This window comes from Sturnira hondurensis, unplaced genomic scaffold, assembly GCF_014824575.4.
Source record: "Sturnira hondurensis isolate 20B ecotype Veracruz unplaced genomic scaffold, ASM1482457v3 Scaffold0012488, whole genome shotgun sequence".
Taxonomy (NCBI): Eukaryota; Metazoa; Chordata; class Mammalia; order Chiroptera; family Phyllostomidae; genus Sturnira; species Sturnira hondurensis.
The window spans coordinates 4,165,658-4,193,004 of record NW_028085119.1 but is presented as its reverse complement, the minus strand read 5'-3'; the positions used below and the strand labels follow the sequence as shown (position 1 = coordinate 4,193,004).

General features: G+C 40.5%; 1 protein-coding gene across 14 annotated transcripts in view; it reads right to left on the bottom strand.

Annotated features, from left to right (window-relative positions):
* Window positions 1–637: 637 nt before the first annotated feature.
* CACNB2 (calcium voltage-gated channel auxiliary subunit beta 2) overlaps window positions 638–27,347 on the bottom strand; it is a 336,710-nt gene continuing 310,000 nt past the window's right edge. For 4 of the 14 annotated variants that reach the window (XM_037060789.1, XM_037060794.1, XM_037060791.1 and 1 more), the window contains 8 exons: window positions 26,854–26,987; window positions 23,201–23,281; window positions 22,664–22,722; window positions 14,724–14,833; window positions 8,297–8,448; window positions 6,573–6,668; window positions 5,354–5,539; window positions 638–4,427 (listed from right to left, as the gene is read on the bottom strand). In XM_037060789.1, coding sequence (XP_036916684.1) covers window positions 3,930–4,427; window positions 5,354–5,539; window positions 6,573–6,668; window positions 8,297–8,448; window positions 14,724–14,833; window positions 22,664–22,722; window positions 23,201–23,281; window positions 26,854–26,987 — 1,316 coding nt within the window. In that variant the 3' untranslated portion in view covers window positions 638–3,929. Of the gene's footprint in view, window positions 4,428–5,353; window positions 5,540–6,572; window positions 6,669–8,296; window positions 8,449–14,723; window positions 14,834–22,663; window positions 22,723–23,200; window positions 23,282–26,171; window positions 26,234–26,689; window positions 26,710–26,853; window positions 26,988–27,347 lie in introns of all 14 variants that reach the window. The other 10 variants (XM_037060790.1, XM_037060795.1, XM_037060799.1 and 7 more) reach the window with 5 other exon arrangements.

Here is a 27,347-nt window from a genome sequence, read left to right as displayed (position 1 = left end):
GAGGTGTCACTGACGAAAGAGAAATGGTGTTTATCTGTGGCACTTTTGTTTCCAGGGCTCAGCTTCTTTTCCCAAATTTTAAATGTATTTTTAAAAATGCACTTCTTCTCATGCTGTCTATAAAGCCTCAGGTGGTAAGCTGGGATGAAAATGGTAGCAAGTGTGTAAGTTTTTGGTTAATACTGATAAATAGCAAATCATAAGCATCACGGGCAAAATAGAAGAAAATATTTGCATATTGAAAACAGTAAGGACGAATAATCCTGTTAAAATTTTTTCCTTTAACATATACATTTCAGTGGGTTTCTTTCCTTCAAATGTTAAAGCAAATAGGAAAATGAAACACATTTAATCTTAAAGGACAAAGAAACATAAGGAAAAATACAATAAAAAGGAAAAAGATCAGGAAAGTGTGGAAGAAAATTAATATATTATCTTTTAACATATTTAGTGTTGACATATATTTCTGTGAAACAGAAAAAAACATTTTAATTCAACAGTGAGTACATTTTACTTCAAAATCCTGTATCACATTTAGTTTAAATAGCAAAGTGAAATACAAATAGTTAAAAATATAATTTAGCTAAAATTAAACCACTGACCCCAAACCATGTAGTTACCTTTTTTTCTCTAACAGTGTAACTCTTAAAAGTTTTAATAAGATCAGAGTTCCCAAGACTAGCAGCATTACATTGTTGAGCAAACAGACGAAGGTGAGGAATTCAATTCGTCATGAAAATGGATCTTCAGGAAGAATTGCTGCAAATGTAGTGTTAAGGTGGAGGAAATTATTCGGCTGTGCTCATACTTAAAAGATCCTGTACCCACCCTAAGTTGTGATTTTACTAGTATATGGGGAGGTCACTAAAGTGACGTCACTGATTGGCATTGCCCTGAGGGAAATGCTCCACAAATGGGAAGTGTTGAAGATTTAACATATTCTCAACTGTAAGGATCATTCCTAAAGTCACAATTGATACTACTACTAATAAACAGTGTAGAACCAGCTCTTTGTTTTATGTGAATGCCTTCAAATCTGGTTTGTCGAACAGCTCAATGTAGCCAACAGCAAATGTTTAACGGGCTTGTTAAACAGACCATGTTAAAAATGTGGCATTGTCCTGAGTACTGTGGCTAAGACGCCCTACACTTAGCAGCACCTGTCTGTAACAGTAACTTAAATGAACAGTAAAGAAAGAGCATAGGAAAAACTGAAATGGGTTTGCAGAGTTAGAACTATTAACTCTCCAGCATTTTCTAGGTAGGTGACAAAAATCATGATTCTGCAACTGAGTTAAGATGAAGCTTTTGCTGAGTGCAAAGACTGTGATTTTACATTCCACGGGTCAGTAAGACATCCCAGTAAGTGTCCCTGGGATCATTTCTTCTTTACAAATTCCGTACATGCTGTTTACAGGTCTGCTCGCCATATAGTTTTCGTGTATAGATGCCAAATCCTGCAATACAGTTTTTTGAGGAATACTCAGATTTGGACTAACGTGTTTCACAGGAAAGTGAAAAACTAAGAATCCAAGTACGGAATTTAAAATTCGAGTCCATCAGCACGACTCTTCGAAAGGGATTAGTGGTAGCAGCAGCTTAGGTGCATACCGGTTCTACTTTAAGAATTTCAATATTCTAAAGTCATTACTGGGATGAAATTATATGTAGCAAAGGATGAGGCTGGTGATCAGCAACATCTCACCATGATGGAAAGATTATCCAAAATATTTTATAAAAGTAATCCTAATTGGAATGTCATTTTCCAATGATGCAACTACTTGGCATAAGTATATGTTATGACTACAGTTTTTATATTCAATAAATTAATCCATGTCACTGGTACAGAGCTGATTAACAAATATATTGAATCTAAGGGAAAGGTTTTCATATTAACTGATAAAACAATGTATGGGTAACCCATTTTTTAAAATGACCTTTGTTGGGGGTAAAGGAAATAAGTAGTTAAATGTGAAACAGTTTTACTTATAAAGGTTCAAGAATATTTGCCAAGAACCTGGAATAATCAAAAAAGCAACACAAAAATAGATCGACTTATTTAACAAAATAATAATTCTATAATGTACAAATCTGAAGTGAGGCAATTATAGATAGGCATTTTCCAAGGACAAACTTCAAGTGCTAGGTACTTGTACATCTAATACTGTCTCACCTGCCCAGTCCTAACTGGACAGAATATACCTGGAGGAGACATGGAGAGGTTTTAGCCTTAGCATGACAGTCACACTGTGAGCTGCCTACAGCAGTGTCATTGAGGCGTGGAGATGGTCTCTTCTGGCTTCCCCTTCCGAGCTCGTGTCTGATGTAAGACAGTGTTCTCACCATGTTGTTCACATCAAGTCACCCCATTTGCCCTGATTACTTCTGAAGAGAAGAAACTTTGGTTATAAGAAGCACTTCTGGGTTTTGACAGACAGTGAAACTCTTTTGAGTTCGTGGGGGGGGGGGCGTGAAATGATAGGTGAACTGGGAGATAACAGGAATAATAAGCAGGGTTAGAAAAGGAAGTGGGAGAAGTTAAAAAAATTTATTTTCCCACAACATAATTCTACAAGCTGTGTAAACTTTTCTTTCTATAACAAATACTCGAACACACACAGATTGTACATTTCCAGTGAAACACTCACAGTTAAAAGTTGCCTGTATTGTTTGCTCTCTAGGAGTGAAAACAAGGAGCCTACAGATGAACGCTTTCCCAGTCACCTTTGGCAGCACGCTCCCTGACTGCTCCATGACCTTTAAAGCAACACGCAGCACAGTTCAGTTCAAAGCCACAGTTCAGTTCAAAGCTAGGAACTGTAGGTATCAGTCTCTAGTTTCTTTTAGTCTTCAGCATACATATTCATCTCAACCAATCACACGCACGTACTCTTACACACGGACGCACACATGTGTGCAGACAGAGTTACGGCTTGTAGCCTCCAGTGCAGTGACATGAGACACTAGCTACTAAGAATGTGTTTGTCACAATCAGTGTGAGCTGCATGGATTAGAACAACCTTTGGAGTTTGGTTATGTTTACCATAATTTATGGTCAAAATTATAAACTTACAAGGATGGTAAAACATTCAGAAATTAAACCTTTTCAAGTCAAGCAATCACACATATTTACAGTATGTACATACAGACTTTCTACTAGAAGGGGGGTAGGTGCCTAGACAATGTTATTACCAATTTCCTGAAGGTGGGCATTTCTAGTCCCTGTAATTTGTAAAGCAAATCTGCTGACTTGGCATTAAGACTCTAAAATAGTGTGATCAAACTGATATATATATATATATTTATATTTATATCATATATAATTATAAGAAGGTGTTTGCAGAAATACCATTTACAAACTGTCTATACAGTACACAGTACTAGTACATAGAAAATAGATTCTAACTTTATGATCCCCTTCGCGTAAGGCAAGACTGAATCTGTCCCCAAATTTAGTCAGCCAGAGGTACAAGCAAGAAACAGTGGTCCATGGATGAATGAATATGCAAACCAGGTGCCTACATATTAAAAATACAGAGAATCAAGAAATTCCACTTTTTATCTGGGCCGATTCTGGGTTGCTAGATATAGCAATTATATTTTTTGAAAACATCAACTACCTTTCTTAAAATACTAATGCCACCTGGATGGCAACAGATTTTGTTCAAATGACAGTTACCCCAAGCAGTTTTTGAAAAGTCCAGGAAATGACCAGAGGACTGCAGCTGTACCAGGCAAATTTATATAGCACTTACAAAAGAAAAAAAAGTATATTAATACTCTGTCATGCTATTGCTACTTAAGCAACAGCAATACAAAATATACAAGACAGATCACGTATGATTGCAATGCCAACCCCAAAGACTTAGATTGAGGGTGATGTTATACAAGACTTTAAAAAAAAACAGAAACAAACAAACGGGCCAAAGTCACTGGCGGATGTAAACATCCCTGTTCCACTCCCCAGCCTCATTCCTTTTTTTGGATATTCCTTCTCCATCCTTGTCATAGTAGCGATCCTTGGATTTATGACGGCTTCGCTGTTTGTTGCATTCGTTGTGGTCCTGCTCTCGGTCCAGGTCCCTGGCCCGGTGCCGAGACTCCCTGTGTCTGTGCTCACCACTCCCGTGGGGCTCGTCCCTGTGGTTATGGTCACGGTGTGGGACATAGTGGTCCCCATGTTCATGGGTGTAATCTTCCTTTGGCTCCACGTAGGCGGAGTCTCGGCTCTCTTGGGTTTCTGAGTCAAATGTCTCTTGCCTGGAGAGGCCTCTATTTGTACCACTGCGATGGTTGTGGTGCTGGGCTGAGGAGGAAAACCGGTGCTGGGATTTCTTCGCTGGTTCTGGGCAGGGTTCTTGTTCAGCTTGGGAAGCAGAACGGGCAGGAGCAGAGCGATCAGTCCTCTGGTCACCTTGAGAGCCCTGCTGTCGGAGGCAGAAAACACAGTCATCAGCCAGGGTCAGAGTGGGAGGCGCTGATGCACCACACAGCAACCCCATTCACTTGTGGTTCCTTTTTAAATGTCCAGACTGGTGAAATGGAATCTCACCCAGCTGAGTCACTACATTTTTTTGATGGTATCCAGTGGCACTTATAAGGTTTGTACTATATTACATTGGGCTTTGTTAATTTGTGCATACCTGGAACAGTGCACAGAGTGACCTTTTTATTTAAATAATGAAATGAAGGAAGGAAGGCATTGTTTTATATGTTCTTCCATGGTTTAAACACTGCCACAGGTCCCTGAGATTTTCCTCCTTATGGGTATACACTTAACTACCTCCATTTGAACACACATGGGAAGGTGAAAAGCCTTAGGGTGTTGGCTTTGGCTTACGGTAAGGACTAAGGAGAAAAAACGGTGAAGTATGGAATGCTTCAGGGGCACCATGAGACAAGCACTGTCCTAGCAGTCACAGTACTTGTTAATTCATTACTAAAACAACCCTGAGATAGGTTGCCAGTATTATTCCTGAGGCATCGAAGGTAAAGAGCAGGTGAGAAGCCTATTCAAGGTTATACACTTGGTGAGAGGCGGAGCCCAGATCTGCAGCCAGCCAGCCGGAGTCCACTGTCTGTGCTGCTGTGTAGAAAGTTCCTCTACCCCTGTCCTAATGAACATGTAGTTAGTGCTTCTAGAGTCTGTATGTATGCATAGTGCATTGTGTGTACACTGCCTCTCTTACAGGCACGCCACTCTCACGGAAGGAGTTTAAGTCACTCAACATCTGTCCCCATGTGGATAGAGCCACTCTACTGGCACAGGCCCTGGGCTGGTATCTGGGCTCGGATCCCAGCGATGTGACCTTAGGCAGCCTGGTTTCTCCACACAGGTGATAACGCCCCTCACCTGTGAATTAGAGGCCGGGGTGGGGCTCACAGGCAGAGCTGAAGTAGCTAGAGTACGGCTGAGGAGAGGGTTGGGGAGACTGCTGCTGGGAGGATGGGTGGCCTTCCAGTAGGCCTCCAGGTAGTCGGCAAGGTGCTCACAAGCATCCTCGAGCTGGTTCTCATCCAAGATCACGTCAAACAGCTCCTGCAGAGGCAACATTTCAGACAGCGCACTTACACCAGCCCAGGACTGACTCCAGTTCCGTGCCTCTTCCCCCAGCCTCATGAAAGAGGGGAGGGTTTCATGAGCTGTACCGCTTTGTATTTGCTCCTCTTCCCTCTGCTGACTGTCCTGTTTAGTCAGATTATATCGCTGTTTAGAACACTGGATGCTTAACCAACAGCAATGGCTAGAGAGTGAAAAGGTCTAATAACAGTTGTTAAAGTGCATGGTAAAGGTTGCCTGTCGATAGTGAAAGGAATTGATACCATGGTAAGTAGGATGAGGTGTAAAAAGAAAAGAATACAATCTGAATAGTACAGGAAGAAGCCTGTTCTGACACAGACTGAAAAGTTTAACCCTGGAAATTCATGAGGCAAGAGTGAAATTTGAAATTTGGCAGGTGAAGCCAGTGATGATTTGACATGGTCCAAACTTCAAAGTACTTCAAAGTGTTTATTGTAAGTGTTAACATATTCCAAGCAATCACAATGATGTATAGTCGTAATTCTTGGAGCTTTTGAAATACTTGCATTTTTTAAAAAAAAGCAGAAGCCACCTGTTGTCTCAAGGAATGGTGCGTAAGGCATGAATTTAGAGGTAGGAGTGTATTCAAGATGCCAGAATCTGGTTAGCTGATTGTTTAGACCTCTGTTTCACATGTTCTCAAACCAATTTCTCAGACAACTATTAAGGGGCAGTCAGGCTCTCCCTATGATTAATAGGGTTAACCCCAAATAGATCTGTCTGATAAACCAGGTTTTTAAAGCCACGATCTTGTTCATTTCAGATACGAATGAGGTGTCAGGTACAAGGTGAGAGCACAGGACCTGCCGTAGATCTGGACCGGTCACTTCTTTGGAGTGAAGCTCACTGCCAAGTGGTGAGGATTCTTATCCCCAACAGGCCTTTCACTGTCTGCTTTTTGTTTGCTTGTTTTTGTTTTTTTTTTGTTTTTGTGTAATGCCAGGCTTGATCTCTCCATCTGGATTATACTGTGTACATAAAGGGAACTTACTGGCGGGCACTGAGACAGCTTATCAGCGGCTACCATCTGGACATTGAGGTGTTTGGCTTGAGATTTCCCTCGAGATTTTATTAACCTTTGTAAAACCTGTAAAAGATAAGATTTTTTAAACAGGGATAGCTGTACTCAGATAAATTACAAGATTCAGTCCTTCCTCTGGTGACCTTTTATATACATATACCACAAATGCTAAGTATAAAATATGATGTATATAACATTACCTGCAAAATTGATATTAACATAAATCTCAGTTTCGAGCTCTAAAAATAACTAGCCATGGAGCCTATTCTGAATCTTTTTTCCAGGCTAGCAGTTACCAAACTTTGTCTTCTGCCCCTTTGTTTAAAACAAGTCTTGAGAAATCCAGAAAGTGTTTCTTTATGTGAACTATATCTAATATTTACTGTGTTAGAAGTAAATATTCATTTAGAAATTAACAACAAACCTATTACATATAGCCTAAATTACTTTATAGAAATACCCATACTCTTTGCAAGCATCCCTAGTGCCTGACTTCAAAGAAGACAGCTGAAGTCTCCTGTCTGCTTTACATGTGATCTGCTGCAGTGGATAGTTTGGGTTGAAATATGTGATGAAATCCAGCCTCCTAAAAATACATAGCTGAGGAAAGGAATATTTAGTAGCCTTTTCGGATAAGAGTATTGCTGTGAATACTCTTTGCAGTGTAGAAACTACACTAGTTTCTTAAAGAACAGTCACTATGTGAAATAGGAAACGGTGTTGATAAACTTTTCTTACTTGATTACGTTACATTCCATTGGCCTGTCTTGAAATTGGATTTTTTTAGCATGCATGATTTGTAACATTACTCGGGAATTTGGAAATAATGGTTTGCTGACTTCTGCAGATCTTCCAAATGTTTCATACACGTCATTATATAATATTAATACATATTTGTTAATGTTATCATTGATCTCATTAGGAAAGTCTTTGTTAGTATAAGCTCCAAGGTCTCAAAGGTGGGTGCGAGTTTTCCAAAACTGTAATTTTTCTTTGAAAGCCTGAGTTTCATCGTTGGTAACAAAGGCTGTTCATTGTCTTCCTTGATGTGATACCCAAGTCTGAAAAAACCTCGCCTGTCAGTTCTTTCATACAATGGCATTCCGTGACAAAAGTGGCCGGTCAGTTCACAGCTCCAATAATCATACCAGTGCTTGTCCTCAGGATAACTAACGTCCTTGGGTGTGTGCAGCTTACGTGTACTTCCTATTTTCTTACTCAATACTTAAAAGTCTTGTGTGAGAGTCAGAGTTAATAAAACTAGGTGAAACTGGTTACTGATTTTTAACAGGCGGTTAAAACCTGGAGGGAGGAGTACAGTAACTGCCAGTACTGCCTGGTACCGGCCTTGATTCAGGCTGAGACTCGTGCATTTCACCATCCCTCTTGCACCATCAGTGCACATGTCAAAGTGGCATAAAAAGTGAGTCGGGTTTGTTTCATTATGGAGATAGTTTTGACCTCGTGAACCTTCTGAAAGTGTCTTAGAGCCCACCCCCCAGGGGGACCACCACACTTTGAGACTCAGCTGTCCTAAGCCGTGAAACTCATAATCATGCTTTGCGTATGTCAGTCTCGAAAGCTGACTAACATCTCTTCAAACTCTATGATGGATAAAGACATAGCCTTGTGGTAACTACAAGGTAAACATTTTGGCAAACTTTGACTACACAGCAAACAACAAGCCCACTTACCTTAGGAGAAGAAATCTTTACATACACTACAATAGGGGCCAAAGAGGTTTTACTGAGCTGAGCTGGATGATTAATAGTGTCGGCATCGAGGACTACCAGTTGCAGTGTTCTTGCAAGTTCAAAAATCCTTTCTATTTCACTCTGAACTTCCGCTGTAAAAGGTTAAGCAGAGTTCCATTACTTAAAGTACAGTATTTTTAGAGTAAATTGAGATCAAGTAAAATGTTACACTACTTCATCAACAGGAAGGTACACAGGTCAGCCACTGGGTTAATGTTTATAGGCAATAGAGCTGATAAGAGCATTTTCTCCATAACACCTTGAAAATTTAGGGAGTTCCTCTCTCAACCAGCTATAAAACTTACTTAGAGTATAACACTATTTCTGAGAGTAAAAATTTTTGTCTCTCTCTGCTGACTTATTTTTTATGCTAGCAAAAATGTTTTTTTTTCATAAAATATGTTATAAAATAGAAACTTAAGAGGTAACTTTCATGTGTTTGGTTCTGACCACTGTACCCTAGCAACCGTCACCAGCTTTCCTTTCACTGCGTGGGCTTCTGTGTGTTTATCACCTATTGGTCTGCTAATGGGCACATGCATTAGTGACCTAAAAAGTACCGTACCATAGGAGAGACATTGAGAGGGCCCATAACAAATTGGTCCAGAAACACACATCCTGTCTTCCACCAACTAAAGAGTGGTCCTGCAACATTCACATTTTCAAGGCAGTTATCCGTCAGAGGCAGCACCACACAAATCTGACCTGTACCACTCACAGAATACTTACTAGCAAACATCTAAAAACCTACTTGAACACCAAGAAGATTTCATTCAGTTCATCTACTTCTGCATGATCTCTCTAGCGTCTAAAACAGGACTGTCCAATAGAATTTTCTGTGATGATGGAAATATGCTAGCCGGCATGGTAGCTGCTAACCGCATGTGGCCAGTGAGCATCTGAAATGTAGCAACTACATTTTTAAAATGAAATGTAAATAATTTAAAGTTAGATAGTCGGGGAAGCTCCTGTACTAGGCAGTGAAGGTCTGTAAAGCATAATATGTGACCTGTAGTGCCCACTGCAGTCATGAAGGCCGGTCCCACGAGACTCGGGACCTTCAGAAGACCTGCAGTTCCCTGGTGCTTCTGGATCCGTGCAGAAGATTCCTGGAGGTGGTTTTAAGTGGGGTTCAAGGAAAGGCAAGTCACTAATCATCTGCGTCGCAACGCGTCACCGCTGGAGTACTTTCTTTTTTTTTTTTAATATAATTTTTATTTAATTTCATTTACCCGGACGTCTGTAAAGTTAGGGCCCACACCACTTGAGATACCAACTTTATAATACTTGGTCACATGCTATGGATAATACAGTCTTCTAAAAGAAAAAAGTCAAAATTAAGCTCTTGGATCTACCAGTTTATAAGAAATGCAGAAACTGGACAATCGTATAAATGATACCAGTGTAATGCAGTTGGCAAATTTCAGATTGGACCTCAGTGGAATAAGTCACCCAGTTTCTTCAAGTAAAAAATTACAGGGAATCAATCACAAGGGTATAGACTTTATTTGAATCCTCAGTTAAGAATAGTAATTTATATATTTATAATTTGAAAATGAATAAAATTTATATATATATAAAGACTATATAAAATATAACAATTGGGAAAATATGTGGCTAAGTGGAAATCTGATGATGCATTAAGGTACCATAGTGGCATTATGGTTTAAAGAAAGAGTCCCTAATGTTTAGAAATACATAATGAAATATTTACAGGTAAAATTATATGATGTTTGTGATTTGCTTCAAAATAATCCACAGTATTTTGAAGGGGAAGACTGGAAACAAAACAACATTTTGGCCATGAATACATGAGGCTTGAAACTGGGTGGGCATTTGAGGTTCCTTATACTCTTTATATTCATATACATTTAAATTAAACAGCAGTTTTAAAAATGTAAATGATATTCTGGTACTTTGTTTCATAATAGTGTTCTAAAACGATGCACTTATTCTCTGTTCTTTAATTTTTATTCCAAAAGTAACTTTTATTTTTTGTGCCCTATAAATGTTTTCATGGCCACTGGTCCTCAACAATCAGGGTATAATCTAAATTAATATTTATTGTAAGCATTAAGAAATTTGATCACGCTAAGCTAATGTCATACTCAAAGGCAAAAACTTGAAAACTTTTTCTGTCAGACTGGAAATGAGACAAAGAAGCCCCCGCCCCCACCGCCACCTTTGTCCAACGTGGTGCTGACAGTCTTGGTCAGAGCTCTTCCGCACATGACCGGGAGGGAGAAGTGAAACTGCCTCTCTTTGCAGATGGTACGATACCACGATACCACGTATAGAAAACCCTAAAGACCTCACCAAAAGCTGTTAGAACTGATAAGCAAATTCAGTAGTTGAAGGACATTAATGAGAGATTGGTTGCATTTTTGTACACTAACACTGAAATTCCAGAAAAAAATTAAGCAAACAATCCCATTTCCAATTGCACCAGAAAGCATGAAATACTTAGGAATGAATGTAACCAAGGAGATAAAAGACCTTAGACTGAAAACTATGACAATGATAAAAGAAACCAAAACATAAGTAAGTGGAAAGATAGACTGTGCTTATGGATAGGAAGCCTTAGTATTTTTGAAATGTGCACACTACCCAAACCAATCTGTAGATTCAATGCAATCCTTCTCAAAATACCAGTGGCATTTTTCAAAGAAATAGAAAAAACAATTCTAAAATTTGCACAGAACCACAAAAGACCCTGAATAGCTAAAGCAATCTTAAGGAAGAACATAGCTAGAGTCATTATGCTTCCTGATTTCAAACTACATTATACAGCTATAATAATCAAAACAGTATGATACTAGCATAAAAAGACAGATCAGTGGAGTAGAACAACAGCACAGAAATAAACCCACACATACATGGTCAACTAATTTATGACTAAAGAGACAAGAATATGCAATGGGGAAAGGGCCATCTTCAATAAATGGTGTTGGGAACACTGGAAAGCCGAATGCATAAGAATGAAACTGGACCACACTCATACCATACGCAAAAATCAACTCAAAATGGACTAAAGACTTTAATGTAAGACCTGAAAGCACACAACTCCTAGAAGAACACATAGGGGGTAAGTTCCTTGACAGTTGGTCTTGGCAGGGTTTTTTTTTTTTTTTTGACACCAAAAGCAAAAGCAACTAAAAAATTTAAAAAGTGCAGCAAAATCTGAAAGGGAAAAGTATTTGCAAGTCATATATATATATGATAAGGGGTTAATATCCAAAATTTAAAAACTCATACTACTTAATAGCAAAAAACAACCCAATTAAAAAATGGGTAGATGGTCTGTATAGGCATTTTTTTCAGAGAATACATACAGGTGGGCAACAGGTGCGTGAAAGATGTTCTACATCACTAATCATCAGGGAAATGCGAATCAAAAGCCATAGTGAGTTATCACCTGACACTTGTCGGAATGGCTAATATCAAAAAGTTTGGTGTTGGCAAGAATGTGGAACAAAGGGAACCCTTTTGCAAAATAGGTGGGTAAAATATTGTGTCGACCAAAATGACCATGTGTTTTTTTCCATAAAATAAGACATTTTTCATTTACCAATAACTTTATTGATTTGGATATTGAATATGTCAGCTATCTCCCAAATGGTATAATGTTTATTGTTCTCAATGTCTCAATTTGATCACTCTCAACATACCATATGACATTTTAGGTGAAATGTTCAAATTGCTGTCCATCTTGCGCAGGACTTTCACATACCCTACTAACCACACTCAAGCTTCATTTCTGCTGGATCCTGTATGATTTGAATTACCTATGCTTTAGTGCTATCATAAGGAAAACTAAATCCTCATACCTACATATAATTAGTTTACATATAGCACATACATTCTCCTTCTCTACAAACAGAAAGTGTACGCTGAGTTTCCTAGGAGTCCAGATGACCCGTGTGAACCGTGTGGATCACTGATCCATTCCGTGGACTCTGCCCCATAGCCACCTTCCACGGGTCTAGGGACTCTTCCTCTGGCTCTCCCTGCATCATCTGAGTAGAGCACAAAGTCAAGGATAGATGTGCCCTGTCAGGAAAGTCAGTAGATTTGGCCAAACTTTACCCTTTACTGCTCTGTAGCAGGTGGACACTAAGATGCTCTTCCTGTCATGTGTCAACTAGTGGCTTCCAAAAGTACAGTCCATCCTTGTTGTTTGTGGATTCAGTACGTGCACACTTTTCAACCTGCTAAAATTGATTTGTAAAGCCCCCAAACAATACTCATGGCATTTTTGCAAGTCAGTCATTCAGGGACACGTGCACAGTAGTAAAAAACTCCCCAAGGTGCACGTTGTCAGCTGAGATCAAACAAGTTGACACTCTGTGCCTCCTTGTTCCAGCTCTCAGACTGTAAACAAGTGTCCTTTTTGTGGTCTGTTTTGTACTCTTTTTCTCATTTCTGTGTTTGTGTGTGATTTCACTGTGTAACCCCCTCCCACTCCACCACTCCAAGCCCAGTGCTGAAGTGCTGGCCTGCTGGCCAGTGCTCCTAAGTGTAAGAAGGCGGTGATGTGCCTTATGGAGAAAACTGCATGTTAGCTAAGCTTTGTTCAGGCATGAATTATAGTTCAGTGTTAATGAGTCAACAGTAAGTATCAAATAAGGTATTTTTAAACAGAAACGTTAGAAAATAGACTATATTGATCAGTTAATGAGAATGTTGTGACCAGAGGCTTGCAGGAACCTCCTGCTACATTTTTCATAGAAGCGGTGGCTCAGTATTCACTAATTTGGTGTCAAAGGGACTGCATGGAACATAACTACCGTGCATTTTGAGAATCAACTGCATCTTAAGCTCATCCTGTCTACTGCGTTCCAGATCTGTATACACAGTTGTCTGCTGCGTATCTGGATGCCCCATAACACTGCAAATTCAACATGTTTACAAAGGTAGCCATCACCCTCCTTATCCCCCTCCCCAGTCACTCCCTCAAACAAGCTCCTCATCCGAACCCCTCATCCTCAGAATAACACCATCAGCCAGGTTCTCAGGGCAAAAAGTTGGCAGTCTCCCTGGAGTTTGCTCCTCCATGTTCCACATTCAACATAATGCCAAATCCTGACCCTGCTCTCCTGCAGCATTTGCCGTCTTGGCCACCAGGTCCATGCAAGACCATGGATCACCCTCTGTTTCAGTGGGCTGTTACCTCGCTTGTCTTACTGCTACACCAGACCCCTGAGGGAAGGGGCTTCACCAATTCATGTTTTTATTCCCAGGCTTGGATGACTTTCAGTGTCTAAAGTATGTGGAGGTCATGAGTCATTTAAAAATAATACACAGTTAGTGGTTACAAAGAACCTGGCAAGCTAAACGAATCTGTTACATCATTTATTCAACTGATGAGTAGAAGTTTAGTCAGTTGGGGGGGGGGGTTAGGTGAAGAACAAAACTGAGTTCTAAAAATTATTATATTCTGACAAAGTTTATTTTTAAATAGTTTCTCCATTGTTTAAATAATATTCTTCAAAGTAAACTAAAAACCTCTATGTTAAAAGGCAGTCTCTCAGGGGAGTTATATACGTAACATACAAATAGAAAAAATTAAAAGTGAAGATCTCACACAAGCCTGAGAAACTGTACTTGATAAAACCAGAAACGCAACAACACAGTTCCATGGGTAACAAGGATTAACCTCAAACTCCATGCACATGCCAGAGAGATGAAATAGCTGCCCGGGGGTCTCACTAGGTCACATTAATATGTTAATAAGCAGTACACAAACATAGCCCTAAGCACAATAACTAAACTCTGTACACGGTTCTTGTAAACAAAATGAAAATACTGGTAATGTCAATCAATGGGAAACCACCAGGGACTGACTCCATCCTTTATCAAGCTTAAGACTATACCACACATGACACTATGGTGAATGACAGAGCCATTGCTATAATTCAGCTATTAAGTAAGGGGTCTGAGGTAACAGTTATCATGTACAGAGGACACACTATGTTTAATCCCTACAGTAATTCTACAAGAGGCTAATATTATTTCTTTTGTTTAGATGAGGAAACTAGGCCTTAAAGAGGTAATGAACTAGTTCGTGGTAACAATAATGCAAAGCTAGGGGTTTTTTTGAGTCTGTTGACACCGAAGCTCACCTTAATGACAACAACCACAACCAAAACTGCTGACAGCCTGCGGAATTTTTAACTCCGAACCATCGTAACAACTTCCGGCAGGCCACGAAGTCACCAAGACTGTAGCACTAGCTACTGCTAACACGTGTCTGTTTCTTCTCTGCTCTGTGACACAAGGAATTGCCATCTAGTTAGATCTTCTCTTTGGCAGCCTCAGGGAGAAGTGTTTGAATTGTTTAACTTCATCAGGAGTTGCACACACTTACCTAAGCTTGACCTTGTGTTGGATCGTTCTATTATTGCGTGCTTACTGGGGTTATTCAACACTGAGCGCTTGGCCAGCGAGATGTCCGCAGTGACCCTTGTGATGGATATCCTGTTGGGAAAAAGGAACAGAAGACCCTAAAGTTATTAACTGAAGAAAAAGGGACAGAAATACATGCCTCAAACTCATCTGTGTATGAAACATATACAGTGACCATATTTTCAAACCAAAAAAATTGTTAAGGCACTTGACTGTTCTAATTCTTTTCAATCCTGCACTACCTTAGCATTTATTGGTTAATTTACCAAGGGCCAGGCATATACTAAGCATTACCTCATCACCCGGATTATATCCTTAAATCATCCCAAAACTCTGACAGAGAAGTTTATTATCATACCACTTTTGCTGATGAAGAAAATGAGCCATCGGTAGATTCTGTGTTCAAGTTTACATATTAACTAAAAATGATGAAGCTGGGATTTGAACCCAGGCTGCCTTAAACACGTATTCTCAGCCCTGTGTTATAGACCCCCCCAGAAGTATAGTGCTGTGAAAGGTATGACCACAGAACAAGGGAAACGTGGTCTTTCCTCAGCTGAGAATCCAGTGGCAGAGACAGGTAATAAAAATAAATGAAGTAATTACAGAATAAGATGACTGTTGTGAAGAGGGTGTTGTAACAGACGATAATTAGTTAGGGGGTCATTTTTGGTAGGGTAGAAATGAGAACATTAAACTTTGGAAGCTAGAAAGTGCAAATGACTTAGCCTGGGGACCGCGGAATATACCAGGCAGCAGTAGGAAAAGGCAGGGAACAAACTGGAAGGGCCGCAGCACCTGTGCAGAAGGTGAAGGAAGTGCTGGACACAAGAGGTTTGGCTCCAGGTGTTTGGGGGTCAGGGCCCTCCAGGTCCCTCCTGCTACACCAAGCCCCCAGGTGACCATCTTCCCTACATGCCCTGAGACAGCTGGTTTGGTCTCTACAGGCGACAAAACAGTGTCTGGGACCAGGTGACTCTAGGCAGAGAAGAGTACGTATTATTTGGAAAAGAAAGGATTTTAAATGGAATATTGTTCCCTGGGGAATCTGACCTCCAAAGAGAAAAGAGCCAAAGGTAATGACTTTGGTGGTTTCCAGTGAGGCTGACAAAGATGGAAAATAGGAGAAGACAGGTATGAAATTTAGAGAATCATCTAGAACGTTCAAATTCCAAGTTAGAAGAGGTCAAAAAAAAAAGAGAGTACAGAAAACTAAAAAATAATTCTAGAATTAAGAGCCTGACTTTTCCCAGTGGAAAGGATCCAGCAGAAAGTGTCACAGGAACATTCACATAAATGTCGTGATGCTAGGGATGAAGCAGAACCACAAAGCTTCCACGGGAAGAGGCAGGTCCCCTGGAGCAAAGAGCCTCAAAAATTCTGAGGGGGAATCATTCCAATCGGAATTCCATTACCATTTTAACTATCAATTAAATGGGAGGGTTGACTTAACACATTTTTAAAGATTTTATCATTTTTTAAAAAGGGGGAAGGGAAGGAGAAAGGGAGAGAAACAGCAATGCACGAGAGAGATGGCAGTCAGTTGCCTCGCACACCCCCTGCTGGGGACCTGGCCCCGAAACCCAGGCGGTGCCTTGACTGGGAAACACTAGAAAACTCTCAGTTGCAGGCTGGTGCTCAATCCACTGAGCCACACCAGCCAAGCTAAAGACCTTTTTAGACATTCAGGTCTCAAAGAAAATTTTTATGTACTCTTTCCAGAGAAACTATTAGAGGATGTTGTCATAAACCCCGAACGAGATGAGAGATCTGGAAAAAGGGGGCTCCAGGCCCAAAGGGAAAGTGACAGCAATCTCAAGGACAATGGCAAGGGATGTCCCGGAATGGAAAATGCACCCAGCACCGAAACCATCCAGATGGGAGCAGGCCAGGACACACCTAGAGATTCAAAAGTACAAAGTTGAGAGACTACCTGGTGCATTGAATCCAATGTGAGGAGATTTAGACAACTGGGGAAGAATTTGGGGCCAAAATGGTGCCAAATACACAGAAAATTAAGCAAGTGTAAAAAGTAAAATTATCTCATAGTAACCACAAAGAAAATGCACATGAAAAAGCAATTATAATGTATTTGACACGGCCTACTTACTTATTATTTACATGGCTATAATACATACTAAAAATGGAGCCAGCCCAAAGTTATGACTTAACTGTTGGGAGAATGGAGGATGAGATGTGTATGCAGGGGTGTGAGAGAGAGGAGAACTGGGTGTGGGAGAGCGACACATTCTTCGTGGTGGAAGTCAGTGGATAATGTCCAACACCGTAACCTCAAATAGCAAATTAAGTACGTTAGAGGTAAGGAGTAAATAGCAAAAGATACAACCAATAGAGTTAAAATCGGTTGCCTTTTGGATAGCAGTACATTCAGTACAGTGTGGAAAGAGATTACTGGATTTTGCAAATCAATTTATCTCTATACTATAAAAATTGATCCTCTATGAACTGGGACTAATTCACAGAGTTTGATATTCACCACCATGTTCACGATGCAGAATAATTTTATTATCCCCAAATTTCACCTAGGCTGCCTCTCTGTGGTCAGTCCTCCCCAGACCCCAGGCCTGGCAACCACCGAGCCACATGGACGCATGGGCAGCCTGTTCCAGGCAGAGGGCAGAGTGAGTACCTGAAGTGCCAGGCATTATTCTAGCACAGCTGAGTAAGGCCCATGCACTGCTGATGACCAGAATCTGTGTCCTGTGCCTCACCCAATGGGAGACAGGCTGCCCTGTAATGGGCACCATCCTGAGATCACAGGGGTGACAAGACAGGACAAAAGCCACTCAGGAGCATCTCAAGTCTGAGCCCATTCAGCAGGAGGACAGGGTTTTCTGTAACAACACATCTTCCTCTTTTTCCCACATGCTTTTTCCTTTTCACACATGGTATTGTCCAGCTGGGCTTCCACTGACCTGCTTACGTGATGAGCTTTGTACGCTGTGTGAAGACTGGCCACTATCCTATTTCAACTCCTTAAGTATGCTTTGGGAATTGTCATTACTTGAGTTTCCGCCAAGAAAAAAGACCTTGAAAATCCTAAGGGCAAAATTGTGGGGACAATTCAGTTTAGAGGCGTGGTTCTCAACGCTCCTGGTACATCAAAATTGCCGAGTAAGCTTTTAAAATTACATTAGGTCCCACCCTAGAGATTTGGCTCCAACTTGTCACCAGTGGAATAAAAGCCCTTGGTTTTTATTTTGTTTTTAAAATGCTATAGGTGATTCTAATATACAGCCAAGGCAGAAAACCACCAGTTTAGAAGTTGTCTCACACCTAAGTAAATGTTCCATAAAATGATGTAATGTTTCCCAGGATTACCGACTCTTTTCGATAAGATCCCTTTGCCCAAGATTCAATATACACATATCCCTCTGGCAATCCGGTATGAATTCTAGACACCTCAGGCTCAGAGCTGACATTTTAAAACACTGGAGGGCAGTTGAATCCATCACTGTCCTTGTCTCTGATTTCCTTGCTAATTTCCCTGCATTGTCCTACCAGGTGAATTGGAAAACTGCTTTGTTTGCATGACATGGGTGGTTAGGGTCAGTCCTATTTGAATGGGCTACTCTATTGCACACAGCAGAAGGATAATGATTTATTGTCTCTTCTTTGACCGGACAACTGAAACGCTATTTAAATGAATATCTGACAACTCTTCGGGGCTTTGGCAAATCAACTTAACTAGGTTTAAGAGCAGAAAAGAATTCCTATCTAGAATCTTTTCATCACCAATACTTACTTTCGTATTTTCTCCTCTTAGACTTTAATTAAAAATAAGTTTAGTCTATTTAATAGATAATTAAGGAGTATTTTGTCCTTTTAGAATTGTATGTCCTTTTAGAGTTAGACATACCCAATACTTTCAATGACTTTCCACCCTCCATTGCTATCTTGGCTGGCCAAAACAACGGTATTTAATGATACAGTTACTCTGAATGTCTGGCCATGATTTTTTTAAAAAAATGTTAAGTTTTTGCATGGCTTTTTGAAATTCTGCCTCGTGGACACTATTACTTCCTCTGAGGATTTTTGGTGATCACAGGCCTAGAAAGTTGAACCCCAGCTCTGTGAGTTAGGATGAGCCAGAGCTGGCCCATTAATAAAGCCATGTGGGAGTTACTCCTGGCCAGAAACAAAAGATTGATACAACATGTATTTTGTTTGTTTCTTAAACATAATCAGTCTGGATAGCCGATACTTTAGAACACCCGCCTAAGATACACCTTATGGCTGGAATCTTTCTTCCAAATTCAAAATATACTCAGGTTCGAACAGACGTGGTAGGTCAGGAAATTCCATCTCATTTCCCCAGCTGTGGCAATTAGGAAGGGGCATGGGGCTAAACTCAGTCGTGGAGAGCAGAGTGCCCAGTCCAGCAATTTTCTCGGTGTGCATGCTCATGTTGACAATTCCAAATTATGATAAATGACAGAGCCAAGAATAAAGAAGTGAAAGCTAAACAGGCGCAATTCAAGGCGTGCCTTTTATACTTGGCCAGAGCCTGAAAGTCTTGGACCAAGTCAAGGGCCCAAGGACCAAGCTGAGTTTCCTGGCACAAAATAAAATATATTTCTTACAGCAATGGAAAACAAAAATATCTAATTAGGAGCATTTGGTTAGGTAGCCTTTGATCATAAAGTCTTTTTATACCTTGAATTCTGTTTCTTTTCTGATGCTTTCAGTCTTTTGCTTGATTACTAATGATATTTGTATTCCTATAAATAAATGTTTCTCTCTTTATCCTTGCTTCTCCTGCCAGAGTAAGTAAGAAATGACTATAGAAGCAGGTGTGCTCGAGGGAGAAAGTGCTACACTGAGAAATCTAAAAGAACACTGAAACCTACTGATACCGTCTATTACATTTGTATTGTTCAGACAGGGGAAGAAAAGGAATGTGGAGAAGAAAGGCAGCTCATTTATCTTGTTAAAAATACAAAAACATTCACCAGCCCTGTATGTTCACACAGCCTCTATAATCTACTCTTAAATTCTGAGTTTCCCTTTTATTTTTTTAAAGATTTTATTCACTTTTAGAAGGGAAGGGAAGAGGAGAAAGAGAGAAATATCAATGTATGGTTGCCTCTCATGTGTCGCCCGCTGGGAACTGGCCTGCAACCCAGGCATGTGCCCTGACTGGGAATCGAACCTCGATCGTCTGGTTCGCAGGCCCGCACTCAATCCACTGACCTACACCAGCCAGGGCTGAGTTTCCCTTTTAGAATCCCATTGTATCTTTGATGCTTCAGAAGTTGGCTTAACCTTTACATGGCTCAAGGCTGCCTTCCAATAGGCTGTAAGTAAGCGCCATGAAGCCAAGGTCCTTGTCTGCTTTTGCTCCTTTTAATGCCTGGATAGAATGTGCTCAATAAATATTTACAGAAGCAAGTTGAGGGGAGGACAGGAAGAGGAGTAAGTCTAAGTTGATTAATGTGACTCACTAGGCTTGGCCCCAGCTTTGTCACCAGCCACTCTCTGCCTAGACTTGATGAGAAGACCTCTAGGCGTTTGCCTCATGTGTGATGCTGTGTCTCACCTTGATGTTGTCATGCACTTTACACCCTCTGGTGGACATCCCCCTTCTCTTTAAATTCACTCAAATAGGCTCTATTTAAAAGCCCTTCCTGGAGGCTGACATCCCTAAATTGGTGTTAATCCTTCCGGTTTGTCCTACCTGTACCTTGGACATATGTCCGTCGAGCTACCCTTTCATTTACTTTATATTTTACTGGCTGCAGTTTCAATGTATGGTTTACACATGAGCTCCTCACAGGCAAAGACAGTGAGCAGCTTCACTATTTCTGCATTTCCCTAGTGGAGAGGGCACACGAGCCATTCATTCAACATTCATCCATTTGTTGTTCACAGTGAGTGTGGCTCTGGACACAACTGTTCATAAGACAGATTCAGAAACACCCTCCCCCATGTGCAGTTTGCATTCAAAGTGTGGGAGAATGACAACAACATTAATATGTAAAATAATTATGGGAGAAAAGTCAGGGATGGGTGAGAATGTATGTATGTGTGTGTGTGTGTACATATATTAAGAAGAATCAGAATATCTGAGGGAAAAGTATTCCTAGTACAGGGAACTGTAAATGGAAAGGTGTAAAGGTCGGTATGTGTCTGGCTGTCTGGGACACTAAGGAGTAAGAAAGAAGGAAGTATGGAAGGATGAGAAGGAGCAAGGGGGAGAATAATAAATTGAAAGAGGTGGGTGGGTATGTGGATGGTCAGACTGTGGGGGCAGGGCTTTTTTATTTAAGAACTAAGAACTTTGGTTTTAATGATGAGCAAAAAGAGAAGACATTGGATAGGTCTGAACAAAGGGGTGAGAATACCCAGCTCACAGCACAACAGGTCATTGAGACTGCTGAGTTGAAGGCAGACTTTAAGGGAGCAGGGATGAAGTGGGGACACCAATTAGGAAGCTATTTATTGCAACAATCCAGGGAGGAGATGACAATGTCTCAGACCAAAAGCAGAGAGTGTGTAAAAAGTGATTAGATTCTTGATATATTTTGAAAACATGGATGACAATAGCACTTGGGTGTGACATGGGAGAGAAAAAGAACAGTCAAGGATGATTCAATGACGTGGAGCTGAAGAGTCTTGGGACTGAAAGATGAAGAAACTCTTAACAGACATGGAAGACAATGAGAGGAACAGGTTTGGCGGTAAGTTGGAAGGTTCAGATTGAGAAATCCATTAGAGATCTTAGAGGTGATACTGAAATAGGCAGTTGGATACACAGGTCTGAAGTGAAGAGGAGAGATCAATGAGGGAATGCTATTTAAAATTCTAACATCAGATGAAATCACCGAAGGAGTAGTAGACCAAGTAGACCAAGGGACTTAGCCCTGCTGTTTCTCAGATGGCTAGTTGATGAGGAAGAATCAGCAAAGGAGACAAAGAAGTAGCTAGTGCAATAAAAGAAAAACCAGGGAAGTGTGGCTCCAGAAACTAAACAAGGTGTTGAGAGGATGGTGTGGTCCACCGCGTCAGTTGAGAGGACTGCAGATTCCCCCGGAACGCAGCAGTAGGAGGATCACTGACCAACATGACTGGAGAGCTGATGTGACTAGTTTGGGGTGACCGATGGACACACAACTGGAGCTATTAGAAGACAGCTTGCATACACAACTTGTTCAGGGAGTTGTGCTAAAAAGAACAGGAGAAAAGAGCAGCTGGAGGGGAAATGAGGTAAACTTTTTTTATCGAAGGAAGAAATGACTTTGTCTTTTATGCTTATGGTGTTTCCATTAGCATGAGAAACAGCGATGAGAGGAAAGGCTTGTGTGGGGTGGGGGCAGCGAATGGGGCCTAGCCCCCAAGTGGGAGGGCTGGCCACTGCTAAGGGTAACAGGGGAAAAGCAGAGGCAAACATGTGAGTAGGTGTGGGTGTGGTGGTGGGAACTCTCGAAAGTTCTCTTTTGTCTGTCTGTTTTCTCGATGAAACAGGAAGCAAGTTTACGGAGGACAGCGAGGTGAGCAAGGGATGCTAGAGGTCTGAGAGAGGAGCTGGTGTGACAGTCTTTTCAAGGAGTAGAAAAGTAAGTTGAAGTGGGATATTTAGGATGACTCCCGGGCAGCAATGAGGGCCAGTTGACCATGAATTTGGGGTGAGACTATTCAGCAGGCACTTGGCCAAGTTTATGTCATGAACACAGGTGCAGCGACAGTGAGATGGATTATCCAGGTTTGAGGATGTGCGGAGCGAATGTGACAAATATTTGTGGGATCAGATTGAACTGGATGGAACGGATTTCCTGTCACCCCCACAGACTTCAGGTTTCTCTTGGGATCACATGCCTGTCCCTCCCAGGTTTTGTCATCTCCAAGACAAATCCCTAATACCCAGGATTATGATATACTCACCGCCCTTCAAATCTGTGTTTTAAAAAATCAAACAATGCTTTTTGCATCATATCTGTGACCTGCAATTGAGCAAGCAATCGATTAAGATACAACAAAAATATTACTATTATGATAAAACAATTTTACTCCTCTTAAGAATGCCTGAAAACTTGAGATTCCCATTTGGAAAAAGCAGCATTGAGATCACCCCATTTTTCTGTTTTGAGTTCCAACAAGTTGACAATTAAAATGTCAAAGTTCCCTGAGTTTATTCTGATGCTTTAATGGTAATACGTTACATCATAAGTCATCTCAGTCACTGTCTATCTGACACTATTCCCTGGACTGAGTAGACTGTAGCTAGCAGAAATCTCCAGAGCAACAGACAAGAAAATAAAACAGAACAAAACAGAAAGCAATATAGACCACAGCTTGAAAAACAACATGCTTTGCTGGTAGGAGCTCAAGTTCTAAATTCAAGAGTCAGGAGAGGGAAGTTGAGTCGCAAAGCAGTTCAGCATGCAAAGGCCAAGTGTGCCCCAGAGGGCAACTACTTACCTCGTACCCTTTCAGAGAAGGGCCCACCAAGACCACGGGTCGCATGGAAGGTACCACATCATAGGGGGGAGTGTGCTCTGTCTGGGGAGAGAGGAGATGACTTCAGATAGTTAACGGGGTGTGGGAACTTAAGTATTTTGTGTGAAAACTGTTCTTTCTGGACTCTGTAATATGAGACACTGGCTTTCTAGACATTTAATTTTTTTTAACTTGCCTCTTTTCTAAATAAACCCAATCAAAGATTGATGGGTTGATTTTCTTAAAGTTTTCATGTTATTAAGTGGTCTACAGGTTTTATTTTTTCCCCCTCTCTCTCTCTCGTTAAGAAACACTACTAACAGATTAGTTCCTAAAGCAGAAGGTGCTGCTTTGGGATGAAAACTAGTTGGTAGAAGAGACAGAAACATGCCTCATGCAGAATAGGTGCTTTAGGCTTGACTGAGGTTAAGGCTGCTTTCAGGTGCTTTGGAATTTTGTGAAGAGGCACAGTTTCGGACCTAACATGGTTAAGTACAAAGAAAAGAAACGCCTCACTACCTGTGCGTCTTAGATGTCTGTCTTACCTGGATAAAACCTAGTTTCAAAACACTGACTCTCAATATGAAATACTGAAAAAGTCCTACTTTTCTGAATAGTTTAAAATAAGCAGGCATGCTTGTTTCAGTAGACAGTAATCAGGATTACTATCTTCCGCTTACTGATTCATATTTTTTAAGTTTCCATGACTTGAAACTTAAAAAGCAAGGTTCAGTGTCTTGGAGGAAAGGTGGAAAATGTGCGCAAATCAAGCCTGTTCCAGTGGCCTCAAAAGTCCATTACCGACTTGCGCCTCTATGAAACTTCCGAGGGCGCATGGCGGTGTTTCTGTTGTATAACTAACTCGTGAGTCCCCCAGTAATTTTTCTTCCTTTTTGGAAGAGAAGGGGAGGAGCTAAATTTGGTAGCAATTTCTAAAACTTTCCAAACTTTTGAGTTTAACTACTTCAAATAAAATAATCAGAATAAAATTTTCCTAAACATTAGGTAACCATTAACTTGTTTGATTATATTAAAATCGGCTATTTGGATAGCAAAAATGTTATGTTGGTCCCAAAAATGATATTTTCTAATGCAGAAGAGAGACACATGGCCTTGGATCCGAGGTAAAGAAATCACTGTTATATGACTTTTTCTGCTTGAGGAGCATCTAAAATAATACTTTAAGAATTTCTTTTCATAACATAGACCGACAGAAAAATATTCTTTAAACTATTTTAAGAATTTGATAAATGTACAAATATGAACATAAGTTTTGCATCAGCCTGTTGTTGCTCCAGAACACTTCAGTGTTGCTCAAAGTTGCTCATTCCAAACTCTGAATCCAACTAAATTGAACTTGCTTCAGTGGAGAAGGACACACCATTTCAGATTCTGAAGCTTCCATCTGAGACTTCAGTGACAGTCACAGACAAACGCGATCAGAGGGGAGAAAATATCGCTGGACTGTGCCGTCAAATTTTACTGCTTAAAACTTTACCTAGCATTCAAAATTCACTTAAGAAGTCACAATAAAGGTGGAATACATTTTTAAACAGAAAAAAACCCAAGACAAACATAATACAGTGACAACACAAATGCCACAGAAGCACCATTCTAAAAGCAACCTGAAACATGGAGAACAATGTCACACTGCATCTCCGGTTTTCTGTTTGCTTCGTTTTTGAACTCTCCACTGCAGTTGACCACGTAATCAATAACATAAGAAGAATGAATACCAGTGCCGAAGGCATCATAAGCATATTTGTTAAATTATTAGTTATACCACCTGGGACGATACTGAGAAGGTTTAGAAGTCTTTATAACGATGATATGTAAGAATACCTTTTCCACCATTGTAATTAGGAATATAAATGGCATGCACTTTGGTAATGGCTACCAAGAAATTTTATTTCAGGTCTTTAAGTATTAAGTGGCCCAGTATTTGACAGGACTTTGGTTTCTTCGATCTGTGACTGCTGGTGATCAGCCAGCTTAATCAATAGGGTAGCTACAGAAATTACCTTATTTGATGGAATATTGGTCCTTTGTGCCCTATTGATAATGACACCATCACCCTTTTCTGCTAACCAGATGTTGTTCAAATTATTCAGTGGAAAAATTGTGATAAACATTTTAGAAAAGTTTTAGAATTTAGGAGTAAGAAAACTTCAACAAATCGTGTCTTGACTAATAATGGTTTTAGGCCATGTCACCGCTTGGTAAAGCCCAGAGCAGCCTAGTTAGTGATATTGAGTTTCTGGGCTTCCGCACTGTCAGTAACCCGCCTGTAAATTTTCTCTGTGACAAGAAGATAGGACCAGAGATGGGCGGGGGCTTCTGTGCTCACACAAATAATCCGGCTACTTGAATTTCTGCCTGGGGTGCTTAGGTCTTCCATTATTAAAGTAACCATATTTTATTTTAAAAAAACCCCAGCAACTTCACAGTTATGTATCTGACACCTCATCGATGACCTCCGAATTCCTCCACAGAGCAAAATACTTATGTAGGAGGAAAAGAGGTTAGGGCATGGAGGGCTCAGAGCAGAGTAGGCTTTACTCAGCACCTGTGCGTCATGATATACCCGTGGCTGTGTAGAGCTTGGTGACTTGGGATGTTTGACTGTAAAGACAGCGTAGTGGGCTGTGGAAAGCGGTGTGTGAAAGAAGGAAAGGAATGGACACTGGTGGGGACACATCCTTAAAAAATAATGCTTTGAAGTTACAAAATATGCTGAAAGGAATTAGACTTTGGAGTAAAGAGAGCTCAGGACTACCTAGTTTTCAGTCAGGGGATGCAGAGCATCACTGTGTGGCATCTTGGTTGGCCCGTGGCAAAGGCTGTGCACACGGTCACCGCCCCATTGTCCAACAGGTGAGATGCTGAAATCGGACTGATGGAGGAGGCAAGAACATTGGGGGAGTATTTGTATATGACAATAGGAAAAACTCACAGTAAACCGCCAAAACAAGCCTGCAGTTTTCCACTGGTCTTGTTCATCTGCAGATTTTGCACCTAATGGATTAGAAGTTTAAATACTGACTAAATTAAGACTTGAATATTTTTTTAGTACAAGCTATGTATCTGGATATCATAAATCAGAATCTAATCATGGTTTTAATATGCTTGATCATAAGTTAACTTTCCAGAAAAAAAGAAAGACAAAGACAGACAGAATAAGCATGCACAATAGAGGTGCATTATAGGGCGTTGTCAGTGTTTGAAACCCTGGAAGGTTTACACAAGTTCCCTTGGCAGTAGATATTATTCCATCAAAAAGGATAAGTACTGTAATGGTGCCCTCACAGGTCACTCACTGAATTGAGTTGGTTTGCAATGCATGGACTCAAATCGGCTGTTTGGTAGGTTCTTTTCTTAGGGCAGAAATGACTGTATTTCAGAAAACTGTGCGATTGAATGCTAATGATGCCAGTGGCAGGATAAACACAGCTTATGTCAATGTAGACTTACCGATTTCTGCTTCTGCTTAGCTACAGCAGCATGGAAAAGAAACAAAGAATAACAGAGCATGCATGTTATTGGCTTGTCAAGGACACAGACAGTCAGCAGGACTAGAAGTGTGACGCAGTGCAGTTGAGCAGGTGGACAGATGGGAGCTGGGAAGTTAATGTTACCTTCTTAAAGAAGGGCATTCTTTTCTCTTTGGAGTGGGGTGACGTTACACTGTTTGCACTGGGTTTAGGGGAGCGGTGGTTTGCTGGAATATCATTTTCTTCTGCATCTAAGCCAGTAGCATCTATGTCTATAGCTATATACAGACAAACAATTCAAAAATCGTAAGGTAGACAGGAGAGGAAAAAGAGGTTATAAAAAAATAAAATGAAGGCAAATAAAATTAATCTTAGTAAAAGATCTATCACGAGTGCTCAGCACAGTAAACAAAGTAAAATTTAAAGGTAAAGCATGTTAAGAATACAATGTCATTAAACCTAACAAAACTGAAAGTTCCCCTTATGATATCTATTTGCTTGATCAATTTTATACCAGATCACGAAAAATATTTTCCATATCAATGTATGTAAGTATAGTACAGAACATTTCACTTCACTTCTTACAATATCTTAAACCAGCTTTTAGGTAATAAGCAACTCTACTGTGCCGTAGATTT